Here is a 23579-nt window from a genome sequence, read left to right on the forward strand (position 1 = left end):
CCGAAGAAAAACAAGTCTTTATTCGCCCCTACACCGATGCTAGGAGCCTGGGTAATAAACAAGAGGAACTGCAGTTTATTGAGCAATGAGTAATAATTTGCCCCAGTAGGTTTCTGAAACCTGCTGGGATGATTTGCGTGATGGGAATGTTAAAATTCACTGGACACAACCTATTTAGGAAGGGTCAGGTGGATGACAGGGGAGCAGCACTCTCAAAAATGGCATGATCTGCTCCTGAGTCACTGACAGCATGGAAGCAAGAAACCATGAATGCCCACGGATCAATATCCTAAGTGATGAAAGTACATGGTGGGCCACTACTTGGCATCTTCCACAGACCACCATATTGCACCTGCAAATTTTGCCATTTCACTGCTCACCCTCCACTTCCTGATCATGAAATATATCAAACACTGGCCTGGTGTGGAACCCGGTAGACTCTGCTCTGAATCTTTCACCACAATCAAAGCAGACCATGTATTTAACACTACCCATTGCTTCCGGTCTCCTAGCAAGTTTCTGGTAGAGGGCAAAAGTTTCTCTCTCTCTCTCTCTCCTCCCCTCTTCTTTCTAGCTTCCTTGCTCTTGGGACGGACTCTGCTAGTGCTTTTGTGAATTCAAATGAATGACAGGAGCTGATTCTCCTTCACTGACATTTAGTTTGGAGACATGCTCCATGAAGTCTAATACACAAGCCCAGCATGACTTTCCTGGTCAGTCAGCTCTTCCTACCACCAGTGTTGAGGGCTTTGATGATTGTGTTTCTTCCAAACAGTTTAGTGAGATTCCCTGGAGCTTTTTTAAATAGGCACAAAATTTATCATCATCCCATAGAGCAGCTGTTTATAGGGAAGTGCTCCCAGTCCCTGGTAGCACCGTATCTTTATTACCACAGAAGAGCAGGTATCTCTCAGCATCCTCAGTGCAGAGGGCTGAGGAAAAGGAACATAGCATGTCAGCAGTGTCCTTATCCTCCTTGACTGCTCCCACAGCAGTTTAGGTGGTTCATAGGGAGAACCTCCAGGCACTGCTACGGAGTCACTGTCATGCCTTCACAATGCTGCTTGGTAACAAAACTGTAACAAAGAAAACCAGCAAGGTTGACAGTGTACTCCCCCACTGCAGCAGGACTAGATACCTCTCCCACCTTGCCTGCCCCTTGCTTCCCACCACACAAGCTGGGCCTGAGGTTTTCAAAGCCACCAGCGGCATTTAGGCACCACATTCCCATTCTAAGGCCATTTTATGAGTCTACTTCCACTTCCTGCATAGCACCTGCCTAGTATCTCCTGCAGGGGTCCTTGCATTCAGGTCATCCTTTGGGCTGAGCTATAGTGCTGCTTCTCGAGAGACAACCCATCTGGACTAAAAGACTCCAGGCAATGGAGAATCTTCCCTCCCCTTCTGCAGGTCAATTCTTCCACTGGGGGAATCCCCTCCCTGGGAAATACTTGCCACACAAATTAACTCTGGCAATAAGGGGCATCAGCTCCCAGCCCTGCTGGGCATTTGTCTGGGAGATTCCCATGCCCTTGACTGTCAGAAATTTCTCCCTGTAGGGACTGACAGACTGGGATCAAATCACCCCAGTTAGCCTTGCTCTCACTGAGTTAAATGGGTTGAGCTTCTCAAGGCAGGTTTCCGCACCCTCCAAACATCCTCATGGCTCTGTACTGAGCCCTTTCCAATTTTTCCAGTCCCTGGCCTGGATATGCTGTCCCACTGACAGTCTCACCTATGCCATACAGAGAGGTAACACCACTCCCTCCTGGGCACCCAAATCCCTTTGGCAGCTTTGAAACTCTTCTACACCAAAGAGGTGATGGCCCTGCTCAAGAGCCAGGCTGGAGGTTGACTTGTACCATGGCTTGAGATTTATGTTCAACAGACAGAGTGAGGCTCTAGGAGGGCAGGGCAGTTTGCGCTGGTTCTGCCTGCTCAATGGGGTGGCTCAGAGCTAACCAAAGCTGTTGCACTGAAATGTTCTGACCCATTTTACTGGAACCCCCCACCATGACAGTGCTGCAACACGAGGTTTTGGGCTAGCTGTCTGCTATGCTTCCCAGTGTTCCCACTGCGGGACGGGCCAGAAGCTGCTCGTCCTGCTAAAGTTCAACCCCAAGCCCACCTTGCAGGATGCCTTAGGAAACAGCGATGGCCTCTGAGCAGAGCTCCTCCAAAACGGGGGGCAGATGTGATCACCCCCCCAAGCCAGACTGGAAGAGCACAGCCAAAGACTGTCACCTGTACCTTTGCAACATGCATCTTGGGGACTAGACTGAGAAGGGGATGGTTCTGGAGAGATCGTTCAGCGATAACATAGCCCTTGATGAGCTAAGCATCACTCCCTAGAAGTGTTACAATGCAGAAATGGGGGTTTGTTCATCACCAGAGGAAGCTAGAGTGCTGGCAAGAGATACCAGAGAACTGGCCAAGAGACGGGAACCAGGATTGTTGGAAGCAGCACAGACTGGGTTAAAGGACAGAATAGGACAAGGTTGTACAGCCCAAGGCCAGAAGACACTATGGTGATCCTGTCTGACCTACCACATAGCACAGAACCTCACCCCTGACTTCTGCATCCAGCCCAGCTATCAGTGTGCTCCTAAACTAGCAGCCTTCTATGAAGTAGCCACAGGCTGGAGATGCTGCCAGGGGAAGGTGATGTTAGTAGCACCTCATCTGGAGGCGTGTGGTTGGCTGGATTTTCTGGGAGCACCACCCCCATCCTTGGGAATCCTTTGGCCTTTACTTGCAAGTGTCTTGTTTGAGTGCGAACGAAGCTCAACCCTGGGAAAAGGGGAGGAAATGCGACTGCTAGGCAGATGAGTGAAGGGGACTGGACTAGATGACCTCTTAAGGTCCTTTCCAATCCTATGATTCTATGTGGGGTGCTGCAAATAGAAGGGCCCAGAACCAGCTTTTAAGACCCTGGTTCACAAGAGCCTCCCTCTGTACAGCTGGGCACGTGTGGGAATGCCATTGCAGATAACAGGAGAGAAGGGACCGTACCCATCCCCCAGCATCACATGGCCTGGAGGTCCACCTGCAACCATTCCTGCCCCTAGCCCAGATCTGGTGCTGGAGCCAGAGCACAGCCTTTAGAGACATTTGGCCTGGATGTAGGGTCCCCAAGGGATGGAGCATTCCTCCCATCATCCCAGGGGGAGCTGCCTCCTTGGGGAATCCCCCATCCTAACAAACATTTGCCCTTCATTGCTAGTCTGAATTGACCCAGGGTGGCACCTGCCTGCTGAATCTCACTCGGCCTCTATGAGATTCGAGTCCTCCACTCTCTGGAATCTCCTCCCAGCAAAGCAGGGACCCTCATCCTCAACTCAGCACCTTGGCACAGGTGGGAGCTAGATTTACAGATGGCTGGGATCACACAAGGGCTTGGCTGCTCTGACCTGCAGGTTGCTGTCACCGTGTTTACACTGGGCCTAAAAACTGGCTTCTAAACCAATTTAGATCAAACCAGGGCAATTTAAACAAGACCAAAAGGCTGTGCAGGAGCCAGTGTTGAGTTGTTGGATGCTTGATAGGCTGGCTAGAGTTGGGCCAGGTGGCTGTGAACCCTATTGCAGCATAGTCTGATGTGTGATACATTGTGGGTGCTGAGTGATGTGGCCCTTAAAGCAGCAGTAGGGTCTGCAACATTTAATAGGTTCCCAGCTCTGCCCAGGACACCTGGCTATGGTTCCCAATTCCATCCTAGACACCTGGCTATGAGGCTGGGAGTGGGTTCCCAGTTCCGTCCAGGGCAGGGTCCTGTGATGTTTAATAGATTCTCACCCCATTCAAGTGATCTGGCTAGGAGGCTGGCGATGATGGTGTGGCAGGTCCCGCGCTCCAAGCACCGCCATACTCTAAGGCTGTGCCTGCCCCTCCTCCACCTCCTTGTCAGACCCACCATCCTGAGGACCCTCCCCTCCCTCCTTGAGGGGCCAGCAGGGCTGCCAGCCATGCAGGTGGGTGCTCTGGTGCTTGATGAAGTTGGAGCCATGGCTGAAGCTCTTGCCACAGTGCTGGCAGTGGTAGGGGCGCTCACCCGTGTGGGTGCGGCGGTGCTGGGCCAGGTGGGCGGCACGGGAGAAGGCCTTGCCACAGTCGGGGCACTGGTAGGGACGCTCGCCTGTGTGCACGCGGTGGTGCTGCAGAAGGTCAGAGCTCAGCACGAAGCTGCGCCCGCAGTCGGTGCAGCGGTAGGGGCGCTCGCCCGTATGGATGCGCTGGTGACGGATCAGGTTGGAGCTGAGGCTGAAGGCCTTGCCGCACTGCTGGCACCGGTAGGGGCGCTCGCCGCGGTGCGTGCGTTGGTGCTGCAGCAGGTTGGAGCCATGGCAGAAGCTCTTGCCACACTGGGCGCAGCGGTAGGGGCGCTCCCCGGTGTGGGTACGCTGGTGTTGCACCAGGTGGGAGCTGCGGGAGAAGGCCTTGCCGCAGTCGGTGCAGCGGAAAGGCTTCTCGCCTGTGTGGGTGCGGCGGTGTGTGGCCAGGTCGGAGCTGAGCCCGAAGCGCTTGCCACAGTCGGTGCAGAGGTAGGGGCGCTCGCCAGTGTGGGTGCGCTGGTGTCGTGCCAGGTGGGAGCTGCGGGAGAAGGCCTTGCCGCAGGCCGGGCACTTGTAGGGGCGCTCGCCAGTGTGGGTGCGCTGGTGCCGGATCAGGTAGGAGCTCTCGCTGAAGCTCTTGCCGCAGTCGCCGCAGTGGAAGGGACGCTCGCCGGTGTGGATGCGTTGGTGCTGCGCCAGGTTGGAGCGGCGGCTGAAGGCCTTGCCGCAGGCCGGGCAGCAGTAGGGGCGCTCGCCGGTGTGCGTGCGCTGGTGCCGGTGCAGGTTGGAGCTCTGGTTGAAGCTCTTGCCGCACTCGGTGCACTCGTATGGCTTCTCGTCCAGCCGCAGCAGCCGGCGGGCCAGCCCGGGGTTCAGCTCGTAGCTGCGCCCCCCCTCGATGTAGCGGCACGGCTTCACGCCCATCTGCGTCACCCGGTGCACGATGATGTCGCCGAGCTCCTCTAGCCCCTGCTCCAGGTCACCAGAGTCATCCGGCGCCTGTGCCCCAACGCCTGGGCTCTGGTCAGCCATGTCCCATGGGGAGCCAGGAGAGACATCGCCCTTGGAGACCCCTGGCCACATCTTGTGGGATGGCGCCATCTCAGGGCCTTCCTGGTCAGAATCCTCCTCCTCCGAGAGACAGGCGGCACTGTCGTCTGCCGGAAGAGAGCAGAATGCAGGTGAGCATTGCTCTGGGTATGGGAAGAAGGGTACGAGGGTGGGCAACAGGGCACAGGTAACGCATGGCCAGAGATCAGGGCCCTGTCGCACTGCACAGCCTGCCCCCGCCCAAGATCGTGGGAGCCTGTCGCACCATGTGCGGCAGAGGCACAGACACACACCTGACTGACATCGGGGGCCTGTCATGTTGGGTGCTGCACAGACACACAGGGAGAGAAAGACCTTGACCCAAAGAGCTCACCATCTAAATAGACAGAAGGATGTGAGGAGAAACAGAGGCATCAGGAGGGAAAGGGAATCGCCCGAGATCAAAGCTGGGGATAGAACCCAGGAGTCCTGGCTCCCACCCCAGTGCCCTGCCCACTAGACTCCATTCCCTCTTTTTTAAGCTCTAAATTATGCTTCACTCACTGCCAGCTTCCAAAAGGACTGACCCAGTCACTCACCTGCTCCAGCCTCCATTTCCTCTGAGCCCTGGGGATCCGGGACACTGGACTCCTCCCCTGGTTCCATCTGTGTCTGGGTCAGGGGCCGTTAGCCCTGTCTGGAGCAAGCAAAGGGGTGAGATGAGATCCTTTCAGGGACCATCTGCATGGGCTGAGCCCCAGCTCCAGAGGGGGCATTGGGGAAACCCCCTGGAGATGTATTAGTGAGGAAAACACCTGCTGCCCCCTACTGGATATTAAGGGATTTGCAAGTCTATCACATGGCCTCTCTTAAAGGCCCAGCTCCTGGAGGCAGGGGATTCAGTGAAAGTTGCAACTTTTGTTCTTAAAAGCTGAACCCCACACAGATCATTTTTAAGATGCTCATGATTTCTAAGCCAGCCTCATGATTTTTTTTTTAGTACTTGGGGGTGCTGTTTGTTCACTGGAAACAAATCATAAATGCACAACACCAGGTGTTACACATCTTCTTGCAAATCACCTTCAAAACACTGATGAACAGCCAGCTCTCGCACAGTGCTTGTGACCCATGATCTCAAAGCTGTTTACAAAGCAGGTTGCTATTGTCCCCATTTTACAGAGGGGAAACTGGGATACAGAGAGGGGAAGGTCACCCAGCAAGTGAGCTGGGAATAAAATCCAGGAGTCTTGGCTCCTCCTAGCCCCTCCTCCACTATAACTGACTAGACCCCGCTCCTCTCCCAGAGCTGGGATAGAACTCAGGAGTCCTGGCTCCTAACCCCCACTACTCTAACCTACTAGACTTTACTCCCCAACCAGAGCAGGGACAGAAACCAGGAATCCTGGCTCCCAGCCCCCCACCCCTGCTCTATCCACCAGATCCCACTCCTTTCCCAGAGCCATGGATGGAACCCAGGAGTCCTATCTCCCAGTCTCTACTGCTCTAACCTCCTAGGTCCCACTCTCCTTCCAGAGTTGGGGACAGAACCCAGGAATACCCATCGTTCCAGGTATTCTAGTCCAGGAACTAGGTGAGGGCACTCTGAAAACACAAGGAAGGAAGCCTGGGGAAAAAATCAGCCCAGACCACTCAGGGTCTTAGACACTATGGCCAAAATCCCTGATAGAAAATCCCACCGAATGAGGGGAAATTAGGCCCCCAAACCTCTCTTGGTCCCTAGTGCCCTGGAGCATCAGCTTTCAAGTGGTAGATGGCAAATATCAGGCGAGAAGTTGCTTCTACCCACCTTATAGTAGATTGTTGTCTTCCAGGACACCATGCCCCACCCTAAGCAGCTGCACTGTAGACATGAGTATGTGTGTGGGTATGTGTGCATGACAGAAAAGCTTTAGAAGGCTTTGATCATTGTCAGTGAGACAGAGGAGATTAGAACCCAAACACTAACTGCCTATTGAAGTTAGTCATAAGGGCAGACTGGTCCAGTGGGCAGACCACTGGACTGGAACTCCTAGGTTCTAGCCTAGCTTGGGGAGAAGAGTGGGATCTAATGGTTAGAGAAGGGGGGACACTGGGAGTCAGGACTCCTAGGTTCTATCTCAGCTCTGCGACTGACTTTGGGAAAGTCCCTTCCCTTCTCGATGCCCGTTTTCCTTCCCACCTCTTGTCCATTTAAATGATAGGCCCTGGGGAAAACTGAAAAATTGATCCTCCAGAACCTGCTTTGTGACACACAACAAGAGACAATCCCTGCCCCAAAGAGCTCACAGTAAATCCATGCTTTTCGCAGCCCCCAGGTGGGCTACGAAAGGCCAATCAGGAGTCCTGAGGCATTGCAAATGTTATTACAATCTCTCTCCCTCCACACTCCCTCCCCCATATACCTTGACCCTTCAAGGTCAAATATTTTCCATCAACCTCTCAAAATAAACACTGCATTATATCTCTACAGTTAGCATTGTTGTCAGTGATAGATGATTTTACTATAAATTTGATAGCAAAGCTGAAGGGGAAAAAAAAAAATCACAAAAAATGTTGATTTCAATTAAGAGGTGACTGACCTGGGAAGGTTGAGAAACAGCAGTGTGTGTATACGAAAGGTGGGGTCAGAAACAAAGGCACCAAGAGGGGAAGGGACTTGACCAAGGTCAGTGGCAGATCCAGGAATAGAAACCAGTCGTTCTGACTTTCAGCCACTCCCTTTCCCCTAACCACTAGACCCCACTCCCCTCCCTCAGCTGAGAAAGCAACCCAGGAATCCTGGCTCCCAACCCCCCTTGCTAGAGCCACTAGACCCACTCGTCTCCCAGAGCTGGGAATGGAGCCCAGCAGTCCTGATTCCCAGACCACTGCCCTTTCCACTGGCCTGTGCTGCCCTTCATTAGATCTTTTATCATGCCAGCCCCCTCCCCATGTAATCAGTCCCTGTAAGTACCCACTGTACGAGAGGACCTGTGCTCAAGGGGGTGGTTCGGCCCAACTCCTGATTTGCGGCAGGGTCCCTCACCCAGCTGCCCACGCCATCTCGGTGTCAATGACCCTGCATGATGCACAACATCCCAATAACTCCCTTTCCAGAGACCCCATAGCATTAAATTGCCCTTGCACCCTCAGCACGACAGGAATTGACAAGGTGGGTGAGGTAATAGCTTTTATTGGACCAATTACTATTGGTGAGAAAGACAAGCTTAAGGTCAGACCTGAAGAAGAGCTCTGTGAAAGCTTCTCTCTCCAAGTTGGTTCAATAAAAAGATATTACCTCACCCACCCGTCTCTCTAATATCCTGGGACCGACATGGTTACAACAACACTGCACACAGGAATTACCTCGACTATCCCCACAGACCTGGGCACACATATAACCAGCTCCCAAAGGACTTTACAGGCCATACCTCCTTTTCTGTTTGGAACATTGGAGGTAACTGTACACACATGGCACCCACTGAAATGCAGCTGCCTTAGGGGTGAGGACTGTTTATACAGGATCCTCATTCGGAGCAGTGATACAGCCATGGCTGGGGTGCGGCACAGGGGGCATTTACATGAGATCCCTCATCCAAAGCTGAGATGCAGCCACCTCTAGAGTGAGACACACAGGCTGGTCATACAGGGATCCCTTGCCTGGCACTAAGATACAACTGCCTCTGGGATGGGGCAGTTCATACAAAACTCCCTCACCCAGGGCTGAGATACACACGTCACTGGGGTAAGGCACGGGGTCTGTCGTATACAGGCATCCCTCATCTGGTACTAAGATGCAGCCACGTCTGGGGTGGGGCACAAAGGCTGTTCACACACGTATCCCTCACCACAATGCTGAGATGTGGTAAGACCTAATTGGTGTTCACAGCCAAGGGCAGATGGCAGCCACTGGGTAGGGCAGAGATGCCCCAGCACAGAGTGAGGGAGGGTGGGTGGGATCTATTCCGGGTCCTGTGGCCCGCAGCCAGGACAGGGCTATCTCTTTGTCCCCAGCCCCTCTGGGGCTGCCCCTGCTGGTCACTCACCTGGCTCTCCACAGGACACGGGAGGAGGATGCAGGCAGGGGTAGTGGGGGTCTTGCAGCAGCAGCAGCTACCTAAGAAGGGAGAGCGCAGCCTGACCCCTTTGTGTGGCTTCCCCTGCACGGCACCCTGGGAAATATCCAGGCTCTCGCAAGTCGCAAAGCACTCTGGGGAAGGTAGTTCCTATGGGGAGGGGACGCCAGAGGTGATGGTTGCTTGGCTTCAAGAAAGGCGGTTGCTAGGGGTGGAGTCCTTTCCCGGAGGCAGTTGCTATGGGGTGGGGGAGACGTGATTTCTATTGCGGGGGGTGCCTGCTGCAGGAATGGCAGTTTCTAGTGGTGGGGGAGGCACCGAGGGTGGTGTCTATGTTGGGAGCTCCAGAGGGGTTTGCGGCACAGCTTCTGTATTTTGGGGGAAGTACTTTCTATTGGCAAAAAGAAAAGGAGGACTTGTGGCACCTTAGAGGCTAACCAATTTATTTGAGCATAAGCTTTCGTGAGCTACAGCTCACTTCATCGGATGCATACCGTGGAAACTGCAGCAGACTTTATATACACACAGAGAATATGAAACAATACCTCCTCCCACCCCACTGTCCTGCTGGTAATAGCTTATCTATTGGGGGCAGCTCTGGGAGAAGCGGTTTCAATGTTGGAGCAGAGCTCCCCCCTGCAGGGTCAGCTCCCCTATGGCTGTGCCTAAAGCCCTGCCACTGCATCATGGCCCCATCCCCACTTGGCTTGTTGGTGACAGAGATCCCTCAGCATTTGTCCCAGCAGCCAGGGTGTCTGCATGAATAGAGGAGCTGACCCCACTGCACTCTGTCCCACAGAGACCCCTTCTGGGGCAGGACTGCTAATTAACACCCATCCTGAGATGCACAGAGCAGTTCCCCCTGCTCGGAGCAATTAGCTCAGGCTCCCTACAGTCTCAGCCAGAGTCACTGCATTGTTTACACTGCTCCAAGCAATCAGCTCAGGTTTTCTGCAGATGCAGCCAGTGTCCCTGGAGTGATTAGACTAAAAGCAATTCCTTCTCTCAGGTAATTGTCTCAGGATCTCTACAGACTCAGGCCATGTCTAAACTAGTGATCTTACAGTAGCACAGCTGTACTGATGCAGCTATGCTGCCGTACGATCTCCCATGTAGCTGCTCTGTGCCTACAGGAGAGCTCTCCTGTGGACAGACAACCCCCAACAAGCGGCAGTAGCTATGTCAGCGCTGACATAGCACTGTCCACAGCAGCACTTCTGTCAGTGTAACTTTTCACACCCCCGAGTGACATAAGTTATAGCAACAAAAGTGCTAGGGTAGACGTAGCCTCAGGCAAGTGTCACGACATTGGTTACAACTGAGCTTTCCTCCACTTGGAGTGATTGGATGAGGCTCGCTGCAGGCGAGGCAGGCAAGCAACCAGGTATTGCTGCATCAGATTACATGTTCAAGCTTTTCTCCCTAACCCCAAGGGCTGGAAATGAACTTTTTATTTGAAATTAATAGAGCCCTATAAATCCACAGATATCTGCAGACCCTTTTTGTAGACTGGATGCGGATAAAATTTTTCTATCCAAACAGGGCTCTATATATGGAAGTTGAGACTCTGGTATAGTCATAAATCCAGACACTGGTGCCAGAACCTGGGCATGGTCATATACTGCCTTAATCCAGCCCTGCTGAGTACAGCCTGAGTTCCCAGTGCTGCTACAAACCTCAGCGCATTATGGGTAATTTTGCACCATCATCTGGGAGCCAAATGCACTCAATTCCCACAACCCTGCATGGGGCAGTATGAACTGGCTGATAGCTTCTGGCTGGGATGACCTCTTGGCACCAGAGGGCAAGATAGTGGCACGATGGGCATTGTGAGACAGCACTAGGGGAAAAGTCCACCACATCTGTGGTATGACGCTGCCCTTTGTTGAACTCAGACTTGAGTCAACCTAAACCAAGGTTGACCCTTGGTTGCTGCAACTCATACCTCAATCTGCACACGACTGTAGGTTGTGTCTGGAAGGAGGGTGGGTGCAATCAGTTAATATGCTAGACATGAGCACAGGCTGTTGCTCTCCTAGCTACCTGGTAGCTCCTCAGCTTCCCTGCTGCAGAGCTCAAATTGGAAGGTGAGAAATTCCTGCTCTCCCATAAAGAGCTGTGCGTTATCTCCAGTGCACTGCCCGAGGGGAGCCCGTCTCCATCCCTAACCCAGGCTGTAGCAACCATGGTAGCCAGCAGGATCTTTGCACATTTCATAGAGTGGGAGGAAGCAGGATTTGAAGACGCAGGAGAGACATGACAGGCATCTCTGACCCAGGATGGGAAAGTCATGGGGGAGAGCACAGGGCCCTCCTGAAATTACTTCCCCAGCTATCCTATGCATCTAGGGGGTTAAACACTCAGTTCCCACTTGAACTAGTGAATGGTGCAGAGCCCATAACTTTAACTCTAAGTGCTGGCACAGAATCTGAGCTCCACAATCTTCTTCTGCCTAGGGCAGCCCTCCCGTATAATCTGACCCCTTTACTCTGCATCTCATTCCCATGGGTATTGCCACAATGGAGCAGACCTGTGGGCCTATCTAGCCCAATATCCCATCTCTGTGAGCTGCTTCAGAGGAAAGTGCATGAATCCCCAGAGGAGGCAGCACTGGGATAATTAGTGACCTTCTTTCCCCCTTAGCTAAGGGTCAGCTCATACTCTGAAACAGGCAGGCTTCGAGCTATTCACAAGGTTCTTTATTTTTCATTGTTTAATTTTAGTTATTCCCAATACCCCTATAAGCATTCGATCCCTTTTTGGAGTCTACTCAGCTCTCGCTCTCAGTGACATCTTGTGGCAACAAGTTTCCCAGATTAAGTGTGCGGAGAGAGTGCGTGAAGAAGTATTTCCTTTTGCCACTCTTCAGTTTCCCTACAACCCTTGTTCTTGTATCATGAAATGAGCTGAACTGAAGCTCCCACCTACCTTCTCCAGTACATCGTCTTTCACCAAGTCCCAGCCTGTCTCCTCTCTAAAGATGAGCAACCACTGTCTTTCCACTCTCTCTTAAGAAGAGATTTCCCCCTCCATTCTTGTCCCTCATCTCTAAAGCCAGTTGGATTCATACAGTTTAAGGCCAGAAGGGACCACTAGATCCTCAAATCTATAACAGGCCATACAATCTCAGGCAGCAATTCCTGGATCAGGCACCTCCCTTCTACCTGAACTATAGCATATATTTTAGAAAGACATTCACTCTTAAGGCTTAATGTATGAAATGATCAGAACCAAACACAGAATTTCAGAAGTGGGCAGCCCCTGCTTTGGGAAGGATGGTCCAGTGGTTCAGGTCCTTTGAAATAAATATATTCTCACTAGGTGAGAGCTCTTTGGGGCAGGGACTGTCTCTCACTATGGCTGTTGGAGACTCCAGGAGTTACTCTAGTAGAATACCACTCCCTCAAGCCAGCTCCTGCATGACTGGATTGTGCCCCTGCACGGATTGAAGCAAAGAGCTTGGCCCTGAAGCATAAACCTCTACTGCTCAAGCTGAACAATGAGGTTGCAGCAGACAAATGCTCTGGGCCCTGCTGGGGGTAGGAGATGAACCCATCAGGGGCTAAGGTTTTTTTCCTGGAAGAAAGAACAGCCAGGGCCCTCTGTTGGAAATTTTTATTTTGCTGGAAAAGCCGTGGTCAAAACTCCACAACAGATTCTAACAGATAAGCTTCTATGCAAGCACTAGCTGCTTTGGAAACACCTCAGCCACAGTCTAGTCTCAGAGGAGGTGGGTTTGAACTGGGATTCAGATCAACTCCCAAGACAAAAACAACAAATAAATAAAGAGGAGACTTGGGATTCTCCATCCACAACGCTGAGAAGAGAAAGGAAATAATGACGTGAACTCTATCAGTAAGTTAGTTACCTGGAAGACGGTGAATCCCCACCCCAACCCATGCAGAACCTGAGCCCAGAAAGGGCCAATGTGGAGTTAGGGGAAGAAAGGAACTATGCTTGCAAGTGTGGGGAAGTGCTCAAGGACTGAAAAATTAAGAAAAAAAGATACAGTGGGTCACAACTTTACTGAAACACAAGAACCTCCATTAAAAATAAACACACTAGAGGCAGCCAATACCCGTCGCAGGCAGCGGGATGGTGGGGGAAGTAGGACAAACTTTCCCGTGTAATGGGAGCCCGAGGGTCCGCCCGAGAATACGCTACCTGAAAGAAAGCACAATACAGTTTCAAAGGCTTATGTCAGAAGTAGCCACGGTGGCAAAAAGCCCAGAGATCTCATGCCCACCCCAAGCCCTCGCACTGTCCACACACAGAACCCATGCTGATTTAAAGTTGGCTTTAAACTGGTGCAAAGCCCTGGGTGGACACTCCTATTCTGAAGAACTTTAAACCAGTCCATAACCAATTTACACTGAAATGAAATAAGCCTGGTTTAAAGCCCACCCACATGTCTTTCTTGCACTGGTTTCTGTCAACCAGTTTAAAAATCATGCCTTAAGTGAAAATTCGTGCAACTTTCAAGTGTAGGTAATGCTAAATCTCCCTAGGAGTTAGCTCAACTTTACCGCAAGGTAGCTCTAAAACGAAAGGAGCTCCTTGCCTAACACGATACATGAAGTGTGGTCCAGTTGATAGGAAACTAGATTGAGAATAAGGAGACCAGTGATCTATTCCTGTCTCTGGGTGAGGAGTGGTGGCTGGAGCAAGGAGGAGCCTGCAGAACAACTGATTCTATTCCTGGATCTGTCATTGAGCTGCTGAGACACCTGGTCAAGTCTTCTCTCCTCTCTGCACCTGTGGTCCCCCTCCCAACCTGGGTCTATTTAGACTGCAAGCTCTTCAGGGCAGGGACTATCTTTGTCTGCAGAGTACAGTGGGACTCTGATCTTAATTGGGGACCCTATGTGCTACCATAACACTAGGCTGACTGGGCCAAATTGCTAACACTTTAGCTGTATAGACACTGACGAATCTCCACAACAGCCCCTGGGTGGTAAGATGACAATGGTGAAGTGACTCACAGCTTGTCTACACAGGGACACTCTGGAAAGTGAAGATGAATTAAGTAACGGTGTGAATTTTAAGTGCATTAAGCCCCTGTGTGAATGCTCTTATTCAGAATTAAAATGGCCTTACTTTGGTTAGCATAATTCACTTCCAAAGTGAATTAAACTAAACTGAACGGAGGCCACTGTAGTCCTGAATAAGAATGTCCACACAAGGATTTAATGCAGTTTAACTAATCCACTTTAAAAGCTAAGTCACAATTTTCTCACGGGCATGGCTACACTTGCAGATGTAGAGCGCTTTGAGTTAAACCAGCCTTCGTAAAGCGCAGTAGGGAAAGCGCTGCAGTCTGTCCACACTGACAGCTTCAAGCACATTGGCGTGGCCACATTTGCTGCACTTGCAGCAGCATTGGGAGCGGTGCTTTATGGGCAGCTATCCCAGCATGCAAGTGGCTGCAATGTGCTTTTCAAATAGGGATGGGTGGGGTGGAGTGTGACTGGGAGTGTGTATGTGGGGGGAGACAGAGTGGGTTTTTGGGGGGCTGAGAGCATGTCAACATGTGGTCTTGTAAGTTCAGACAGCACCAGACCCCCCTCTCCCACCCCTGTCTCTCTCTTATACAGCATTCCACAGTAATGGTTGCTTTGTCTCATAGGAGATAAGCAGCCTGCTGTCAGAACATGAACTTTCAACGGGCATTTCTGCATTCCTACAGCGGGTTCCAAACAATGACAAGAGTGGCCACTTGACTTAAGGGGATTATGGGACCTTTCTGGAGGCTGATCAGAGCGCAGTAAAGCAACACCTCGTTCACACTGGCGCCGCAGCACTCCAGTGGGGGTGCAGCAAAGTCATTCCACTCGCCGAGGTGGAGTACCAGCAGTGCTGTAGCCGCGGAGTCAGAGCGCTCTTTGTGCCTTGCCAGCGTGGATGGGTAGTGAGCTAGTGTGCCTGGGGCTCCTTTATTGCACTGTAACTCACAAGTGTAGCCAAGCCCCAAGTATCCCCGTGTAGACAAACCCTTAGTTTGCTGTAGCTTAACCCTCACTACAGCCAACTAAGGACACTTCAACTCTGAATGACAGTGTCCACATAGGGGTTTGATGTGCTTTAACTTCACACCTTGAGTTAATTAGTCTTAACTCCCCAAAGTGTTCCCCTGTGGACTAGACCTCACAGTTAGAGAGAAAATTAGATCTCAGGCCTAACTGCCTCCCAGTGCTGCACTTCTTTCTCAGTGTAGACCACACTGCTGCTGCCACAGGTCTCACCCGCAGAAGCCAATGGAGCTACATCTGCTTCTGACTGTGCAGCACTTACTGCAAATATTCAGCAGTGGGTCCCAGTTAGCTCAAGATGACTTTGAAGTCCCTGGAGTTTAATTTTAATGCTAAGTGAAGTCCGTTCTGTGCTCTCACTCTGGTTCCCATTCAGCAAAGCCTGTGCTTACATCCATCACCATTCAGCAAAGCACATGCTTAAGTTCCATTGACTCAAAGCATGAGCTCAGTTTTAAGCATGTGGTTCACTGTCTGGCTGAACTAGGGCCACTACCTTCTATCACATATATTCTGCTGACAACAGGAGCCAATGGCATTTTGGGAGGCCCTTTGCTCTTGCAATGACTTGGCAGCCAGAGTGCTGAGTAAGTTACAGTAAGAGGTTATCAAACAGAATGAACGAGTTAAAGTTTTAGCTAATCACTACTTTGGGGTTTCGTTGCCTCCAAGTGTCACTCCCCACACCGGCTACCACAATCTTGGACAATGCCCAGTTTTGCCCATCCAACACGTACTGACAGGTTATAGAGCTGGTGCATTTACAAACTGCCATTCACAGCCAAATTCCCACCACTGCCCCTGTGGAATACTTTATGGGCTTTTACAAGACAGTGGTGAAGCTGGCATAAGAGCTCATGTCAGAGGCAAAATGCATTCGCCGATTCAGCCACTCCACTGGTTGAACACAGTTGTCCACATTAATGTGCGTTGTTTTGCTCTGCTGTACTCAAGATTCCTTCAAGCTAAAACAACACAGCACAAACTATCTGCTCTGATCACTGTTAAAACCTGAGGGAACTGAATCAGAGGTATGTTTTTAGAAGGATTTTGATATTCCAGTGCAGCATGTGCATTCTAGTAGTCTCGCAAACTTGAAAGCCCGTGCATGATGATGATTTATAAATGTAAAGCCAGACAGGACCATTAGTATATATGTGCTGCCACTCCCATATAACACAGGTGAGAGAATGCCACTCAGCCCAATATTTTGTATTTGAATAAAGCACTTTCCAGAAAGACAGTCAGGCTGGACTGGAGGCTTCATGAGATGGAAAATGCACCACTTCCCCTGGGAGTTTATTCCAATGGTTAATCAACCTCACTGTGGAAAATTTGTGCCTCCTTTCTAATTTGAGTTTGTCTGGCTTTAACTCTCAGCCATTGGTTCTTGTTCTGTCTCTGCTAGATGTAAAAGCCCATTAGTAGCCAGGATTTTCTCCACGTGAAAACACTTATACATTGTAATCAAGTCACCTGTTGAGCAGGACCTGGTTTGGGGAGACATAAGGAATGGGACTAGGATGACAGAAAAGGCAGTAGAAAGCTCCCAGAATTTTCTTTCCATTTGCGATTTCTGCCACTGCCCCCAAATGTAGGGGTAAAGAATGAAGATTAAAAGAAGCCGGGTGCACGGGAGGGGCAGGGGAGACAGGAGAAGATGAGCAGGGATTGGGAAACAGACCCCTAAAACCTGTAACCCCAAGCCAGGAGTTTGGAGCAGGACAACAGGTCAGTCCAGAGCGACTGATTTATGAAGACATGGTCAGGCTGGACAGCACAGCTATGGACCTGTAGGAAGGAGAACAACCACCAGCATGTCCATAGCATTAGAAGGGCCCTGGACAGCACCAAGTGTCAGCAGAGTATATAAAGGCTGTGGTGGCAATGGGGGCGAGAGATGGTTCAGAGTTACACAAAGGGGAATTAGTCAGGAGTAATAGGATGGAGTTAAAGGAAATAGCAGGAGAAAACTGAGGGATAACATCCCAAGAGAAGCAGGAATCCAGGTGTTTGAGTTGGAACTGGACAAGACAAAAACCCTGAGAACACTCCTGAGTTACAGTTGGTGCCAGGGTGAACTCACTTCATGTTTTAAAGATTTGCTTTGCAACCACAAGGCCTAACAACTTAAACAAACAGATTCTCACACAATCACATGACTGCTGGGGCTTTAACATCAACTATTGTGAGACTTGTGATACAGTTGAGAGACTCAGCAATACAGAGGTTCCTGCCCATGTGAAATGTACTTTTAAGATTAAAGCTGATAGACTTTTTAAAACTTGGAGTTTACTCTTGTTGCATTTCACTGAAACAATGAAAACAGATTGATTAACTAGACTTTGTTTAGTCAGTATCTATTGGCTCTCAGATGCTGCAAACAACATAGGGAAAGATTTCTTTCATAAATCTTACTAACAAACATCTCTACTGACCCAAGCATTTTAGAGGTTTTCATGCCACAAGGGACCTCCTGTAGTCAGGCCTGTACAACAGGCCAGGGAATTTCATCCTATCATGCCCGGATCCTGTTCAATAAATTGCAGCTGAGCTGAAGTGTGGCTTTTAGAAAGCTTTATAACCTTGATTTAAAGATTTCAAGCAATGGAGAATTGCAAAGGCTTGTTTTAAAATTAAGACTTGTTGGGGCCAAATCTGACTTGACACTGTATTTTTAAATGTTGCTCAGGGACAGAAAAAAAGTCTATTTTATAAGGCCCTTAAACAGGAAGATCAAAATCTCTGCCAGTTTTAGAGTATGCTTTTAGAGCAGCATTTGCATGGCAGAAATAAGTGTGCAAAAATAATTCTATCCTCTTCTCAAGAATAAATTGCTGGGTGATTTCAAGGCCTATAAAAAAAAAGGCACATAGACAACACTTCAGATCCAGCATGGAGATATGGATCTTGTCAATTTCCAACAGGGGAAACAGTGACATATTCCTTACTGACCTAGAGCCATTATAGTAAGTGACTGATAAACATAGCTTTAAATCTGGAGTTGCTTTAAAGTCCAGATTTAGACCCTGTGCTAAAATAGCAAAGCAAGGTTGACACTGACCCCATACCAACTGTCTGAGTGCATACTGCCTATCACAAATCATCTTCACTGAAAAACATGATGAATGAGTTAGGATAGGACAAAAAAGAGCTGGGCCCACTCAACACTGGTGGTAAAGATTATTCTAAAAGACTCCATGCCCGTCCCATGTGAATGCACACTTGTTCTGGCTGCTTCACGATGTAGGTAGTTCACTGAAGTGCAAGTACTCCATTAATGTGGTAAAGGTGTCAGGCTTTTACCAGCAACACTAACAATATCCTTTCACTCGGCTAAAGTTGGTAGATCACAGAAAGATGCTAGTAGAAACCTTGGTAAATCTTACTGTGCATCAAGCCCAATTTATACTCCAGCAGCACACACGTCCTGCCACTCACAAAGCTCTCACCTCCGACTCAAAACGCAGAGTACCGCGCCCTGTCTGCGTATGACTCCCGCTCGAACCGCTGCACATCGTAGAGGGAGGCCCGAGCGACCGACGAGACTGGAGACAGCTGACAACGTTCGTAAGCATACGCCTCTCCAACGGTGGTGGCCGCGGTTGCCGTGCGACGCAGGGGGCTTCTATCCCGGGTGTAATAGGTGGAGGACGCGGCTGCCGCAGCAGCAGTTGCAGCTGCAGCGACTGCTGCTGCTGCTCCCGGGGTTGGCAGCAGCGCTCTATCGTAAGGGTCTAGGGTAGTAGTGAGGCGATTGGCCATGGCTGTGGTGGCGGCCATGGCTGTGGTGGCGGCCATGGCTGTGGTTTGTACTTGGGAGTATTGCGCGTACTGCGAATACTGGGCCATTGTTTGCTCTGCATAGGCGTCGTATGCAGATGCCGTAGCATAGGGCCTCACGCGGTATCTTTTGTAGTAGTCGACCATTGCTCCATACCCATCATCGTAATACATGGTCTCCCCATAGCCCGCGGGGTAGGGAGTGCGCACCGCTCCGTACTGCTCATTATAGGTTTCGGTAAAGTCAGGCACTTGCCCCGTGCGATCTACCGGACACTCTTTAGACCAGTGCCCTTCTTTCCCGCACCGATAGCAGCCGCTCTTGTCTCCCATCCCAGGTATCGTCCGAAGCCGACTGGTGGACAACTGCACGCGCATCCGCTTGCCTTTAAGAAACAGACGCAAGAATGGTTGCTATAATAACTGATGCCACATGGAAAACCACAAGATTTGCAGTGTGCAAGAACCAAGTAACTCAACCATCTCATTCCCTGAGCAGCCAATCAAAACCTAGCCTTTCCACAACCTTCCGCATCATTCACAATAGGGACAGGTTTCAAAATAGCAGCTGTGTTAGTCTGTATCCGCAAAAAGAACAGGAGTACTTGTGGCACCTTAGAGATTAACAAATTTATTTGAGCATAAGCTTTCATGGGCTACAGCCCACTTCATCAGATGCATAGAGTGGAACATATAGTAAGAAGATATATATACACATACAGAGAACATGAAAAGGTGGAAGAAACCATACCAACTCTAAGAGGCTAATTAATTACGATGAGCTATTATCAGCAGGAGAAAAAAAACTTTTGTAGTGATAATCAAGATGGCCCATTTCAGACAGTTGACAAGAAGGTGTGAAGTCAACTTCCACCTTTTCATGTTCTCTGTATGTACATATATCTTCTTACTATATGTTCCACTCTATGCATCTGACGAAGTGGGCTGTAGCCCATGAAAGCTTATGCTCAAATAAATTGGTTAGTCTCTAAGGTGCCACAAGTACTCCTGTTCTTTTCACAATAGGGAGGAATCCCAATTGGCCAAGCTAAATGGTTTTACGGTAAGAATCCTGCCATGAATAAAAAGCAACTTCTCCTGAAAAGTAACATTTGAGTGGCATTAAGGCCTGCTTCAGGAAGGTACTTAGGTCCTGATCCAGATAGCTACTTGACAGATGTGAACCTTTAGCCCTGTGACGCTATTCATGTGCTTAAAGTTAGACATTTCCCTAATTCCTATCTTGATCTGGACCTAAGTCTGCTCCAAGACCAGACTGTCAACTGCTTCTTCACACTAGTGAGCAGCTACATGTCTATCTAGGGACCTATATGGCTCCTGTAGGGTCCGAGCGCTTCACAAGCATTAGCATCTTCACACCACCACTGTATAAGATAGGAAAGTGGTGTCATCATTGTATAGGGACTGAGGCACAGGGTACATGCAGCGACTTTCCCAGGACCACACAAGGAGTCTGTGAGTGAGCCAGGAATTGAACCTAAGGCTCCCAAGTCCTAAGCCAGAGGCCTATTAGGCCATCCTTACTACCCTGGGGAAATAACTGGGTCTGCTCTCATGAGTAAGTGCTCCCCAAGGTGACTATCCAATTCATAGCCTGGCTCTAGACAATTCTCTAATCCAGTCTCTGCCTTTTGGGATAGGGAGGTAACTATAGGGAATATCAGGCTCAAGAGTGGATTTCCAGAACCTTCAATTAGCTTTCACACACTCTTGAGATTACCCCCTCCCTCGACCCCATAGAGCTTGCAATGACAAGTGGCCTATTACTGTAACTCATGCTGTAGCTCACTCTCTCTAGGCCTGTATGCTACAGCTTTGGCTGTGCAGAACCTCAGTTCTACGCAATGCACTTTCAGCTAGTCAAGCCAATTGTCGCTTGTACGGAGCTTTTCCATTTGGAGAGGCTGCACTCCTAAACCCTTCCTAGCATCCTCAGGGTCCAACAAGGGGGAACCTGTGCAACAGAGGAAACTGAACCAGATTATTATCTCTGCACTCAACTGGCCTAGTTCAGAAGCCACACCCCACAAGCACGAAACTCGGATAAGTCAGCAGCTGCGTTCTGCACCCAGGAGGTTGGAATTTTCAACACGCTCAGGTCCTAGCTAAAGGAGAAGGCAGATGGGAGTCTAACTCCTCTGGGCTCCTTTGAAAATCCCAGTCAACATGGTTAAACAATTGGGCTCAAAGTCCAACTTCTCCAAGAAGTAATATCAAATAGAGGGTGGGGAAAAAGCCACCTGCTCAGCTCTCCCAAGGTGGATTGGAATAATGGTAGCCAAGGGCAGCACGCAGTGTTGGGATCAGCAAGTTGTATCAGACAAAAGAAAAGCCTCTGAAAGCGAACAAGGATAGGGTAATCATGATAACACTACTTGCGACACAGTCCCAATGGCTTTATGGGAGACTGGATTCAGAGTAAGGGATACACAAGGCAAAGAGCGTGACAGCAATTGGGGAAGGTCAAGAACCGCAGCCTGGTAGGGAGGAATGGATTCTGATCCAGGTGCAGTTGTATGCCACCTGGCCTCCCACCTAGCTTACAGCTCAGATCAGCTGTTTGAAGACAAAGCTACTCTTGCAGGTTAACTGAACTAGGAATTAAAAGCCCTCTCCTCTACTGCTGGAGAACTCATCATAAGAGCTATATGTTCTCTTTTGAATTTTCAGTTTGGCTTTTTGTGGGGCAGTTAAATCTCAGTGTGGATTTTTGTCTGGATGGCCAGTCATATAACACCCAGGAAAAGCAGCATCTAGACACCTTGTGGCCACTTAACCATTGAGGAATGTAAAAAAAAAAAAAAAAAAGATTTTCAAAAAGAAACATTTGACTAGCTACATTCCAGCAATTTTAAGCAGCTGAACTACCATCATAGTGACAAGGAGGCACTGTGGGTCTAGTGGGCAGACTGCCAATCAGGAGACCTGAGGTCTGTTCCCAGCTCTTTTACTGACTGGCTGGGTGACCCCAGGCAAGCCCCTTCCTCTTTCTGCACCTCCTTTTCCATCTTTTGGCTATTCAGGGGAGACACTGTGACTTGCAATGTTTGTACAGTGTCTAGCAAAATATGGCCATGACCTGAGTAAGGATCTCTCTGTGCTATTGCAATACAAATAACCGTAGCAATCTTTTTAATTTCTAAAGGTGGAGTGTAGTAGGCTGAGTAGAGCTGGCCATCTAGCAGGGAAAGTGGGTCAGATCATGAAATCATGGCTCATGAAAAGCTATCCATTTGGAGAAGACAATGTGAGAGTGTCCCCAACACATCTCCAGCTCCTCAGAGACTGTTTTGGGGAAAGAGGACATCTAACTTCCTAATACCATACTGCCAAAATTAGCTTCTCAGATTATGTGGATTTTTATTTGACAGAGAAATCAAGTATATTTTAATGTATAGAGCAGAGCCATTGAACAGTACACAGCACAACCCCAATTGGGACCTTGGGAACTATCACAATATGAAGTTACTACTAATGGCATCTGTCCCACAAATCAAGGGGCCTGGGTATTGTTTAACAATATCTCTCTCTCAGTGGAACTTTCTACCTGTTACTTCACCTCATTTGTAGGTAACAGTATTCCTACTATGCAGAGGGAGAAAGTGGCACAGAAAGGAGAAGGGACTCGCCCAAGGTCACTCAGCTGAGCTGGGAATAGAACCCAGGTGTCCTGGCTCCCAGCACAGTGTCCTAGTACTGGGCCACTTCAACAGCCCGAATGGATCTGCCCAACAACTTGAATGAAAATGGTTCTGGTCGCCTGATAGCCACATCAGTATATACTGGCTGCTAGACTCTGGTGCCTCTAGAGAAGGGATTCTCAATGTGGGGAAAGCCAACAGGTGTCAGAGAATCACAGCCATACTGCCATCCCACATTACTGACTGGAGGGGGGATTCAGATCTGGAAGAGGTTGAGAACTACTCCTCCAGGACACTTGGAAGAAAACACTGTGGTACCGACTGGACACCACCCACCTCTTTCAGGTAACATGCTTGGTGCTAAGCTACAATACACCTCTTACCAACAGACCAAGCCTCCAACATATTAAGCCTGAAAAGGTGGTAAGATTTACTGCTTAAGTTCCTACAAGTGTACTTGCTTGGGGTAGGGGAATCGTGTAAGTGAGGACTTCAGACAAAAACGTCTCTAACCACTGCACCAGCAGAGGCTGAATACAGACATTCCAGGGGACACTTATGAAACTGCAGAGAGATTCAAACCTACCAAACATAGATAAGTGCCCACTCTTTTCCTTTGCTCACGCAAGTGGGTGACGAAGTGGGAATTTTCTGTAACGTTTTCATGAATCCTAGGCATGTCTCAGTTTCCCTCTCTATACTGCCATGCTACCCAGTGGGTGCACAAGGATTAACATTGCTCCTGGAACAGTGCAGGAGACAGGAGGTGTGTGTGTGTGACCTTGCTGTCTGGGTAGAACTATAAAAGTCATTAAAGAAACTGACCCAAATCAAGAGGGCCCAGCAAGACAAAGACTCCCCAACAACTGAGGAACCATCACCTAACAGCAGGAAACCCCTGCAGGAGCGACATGTGAACAGAGCTGGAGAACAAGGTGCCAGGGGACTGGAATAAGTGCTACCCTTTTG

General features: G+C 49.7%; 3 protein-coding genes across 9 annotated transcripts in view; all 3 read right to left on the reverse strand.

Moving 5' to 3' along the window:
* Positions 1-5764, reverse strand: LOC140914381 (uncharacterized). 2 transcript variants are annotated; one of them, XM_073352042.1, is made up of 3 exons: positions 5681-5760; positions 5396-5478; positions 1-5209 (listed from the first exon to the last, which is right to left on the reverse strand). In XM_073352042.1, the coding sequence occupies exons 2-3, from the start codon at positions 5418-5420 to the stop codon at positions 3870-3872; spliced, it is 1365 nt and encodes a 454-aa protein (XP_073208143.1). In that variant the 5' UTR covers positions 5421-5478; positions 5681-5760; the 3' UTR covers positions 1-3869. The 2 variants fall into 2 exon arrangements, with proteins under 2 accessions (XP_073208143.1, XP_073208141.1); XM_073352040.1 differs by lacking the exon at positions 5396-5478 and having other exon boundaries at positions 5681-5764.
* Positions 5690-23579, reverse strand: part of LOC140914384 (RNA-binding protein 4B-like) — a 25238-nt gene continuing 7348 nt past the window's right edge. For 2 of the 6 annotated variants that reach the window (XM_073352053.1, XM_073352056.1), the window contains exon 3: positions 13143-19334. In XM_073352053.1, coding sequence (XP_073208154.1) covers positions 18625-19334 — 710 coding nt within the window. In that variant the 3' untranslated portion in view covers positions 13143-18624. Of the gene's footprint in view, positions 5779-13142; positions 19335-23579 lie in introns of those variants that run through there. The other 4 variants (XM_073352055.1, XM_073352054.1, XM_073352058.1 and 1 more) reach the window with 4 other exon arrangements.
* Positions 19247-23579, reverse strand: part of LOC140914383 (RNA-binding protein 4B-like) — a 71470-nt gene continuing 67137 nt past the window's right edge. Inside the window, exon 4 of the mRNA XM_073352049.1 lies at positions 19247-19334. The gene's annotated coding sequence lies outside the window, so the exon portion shown is untranslated. The remainder of the gene's footprint in view (positions 19335-23579) is intronic.

Source organism: Lepidochelys kempii, chromosome 7, assembly GCF_965140265.1.
Source record: "Lepidochelys kempii isolate rLepKem1 chromosome 7, rLepKem1.hap2, whole genome shotgun sequence".
Taxonomy (NCBI): Eukaryota; Metazoa; Chordata; order Testudines; family Cheloniidae; genus Lepidochelys; species Lepidochelys kempii.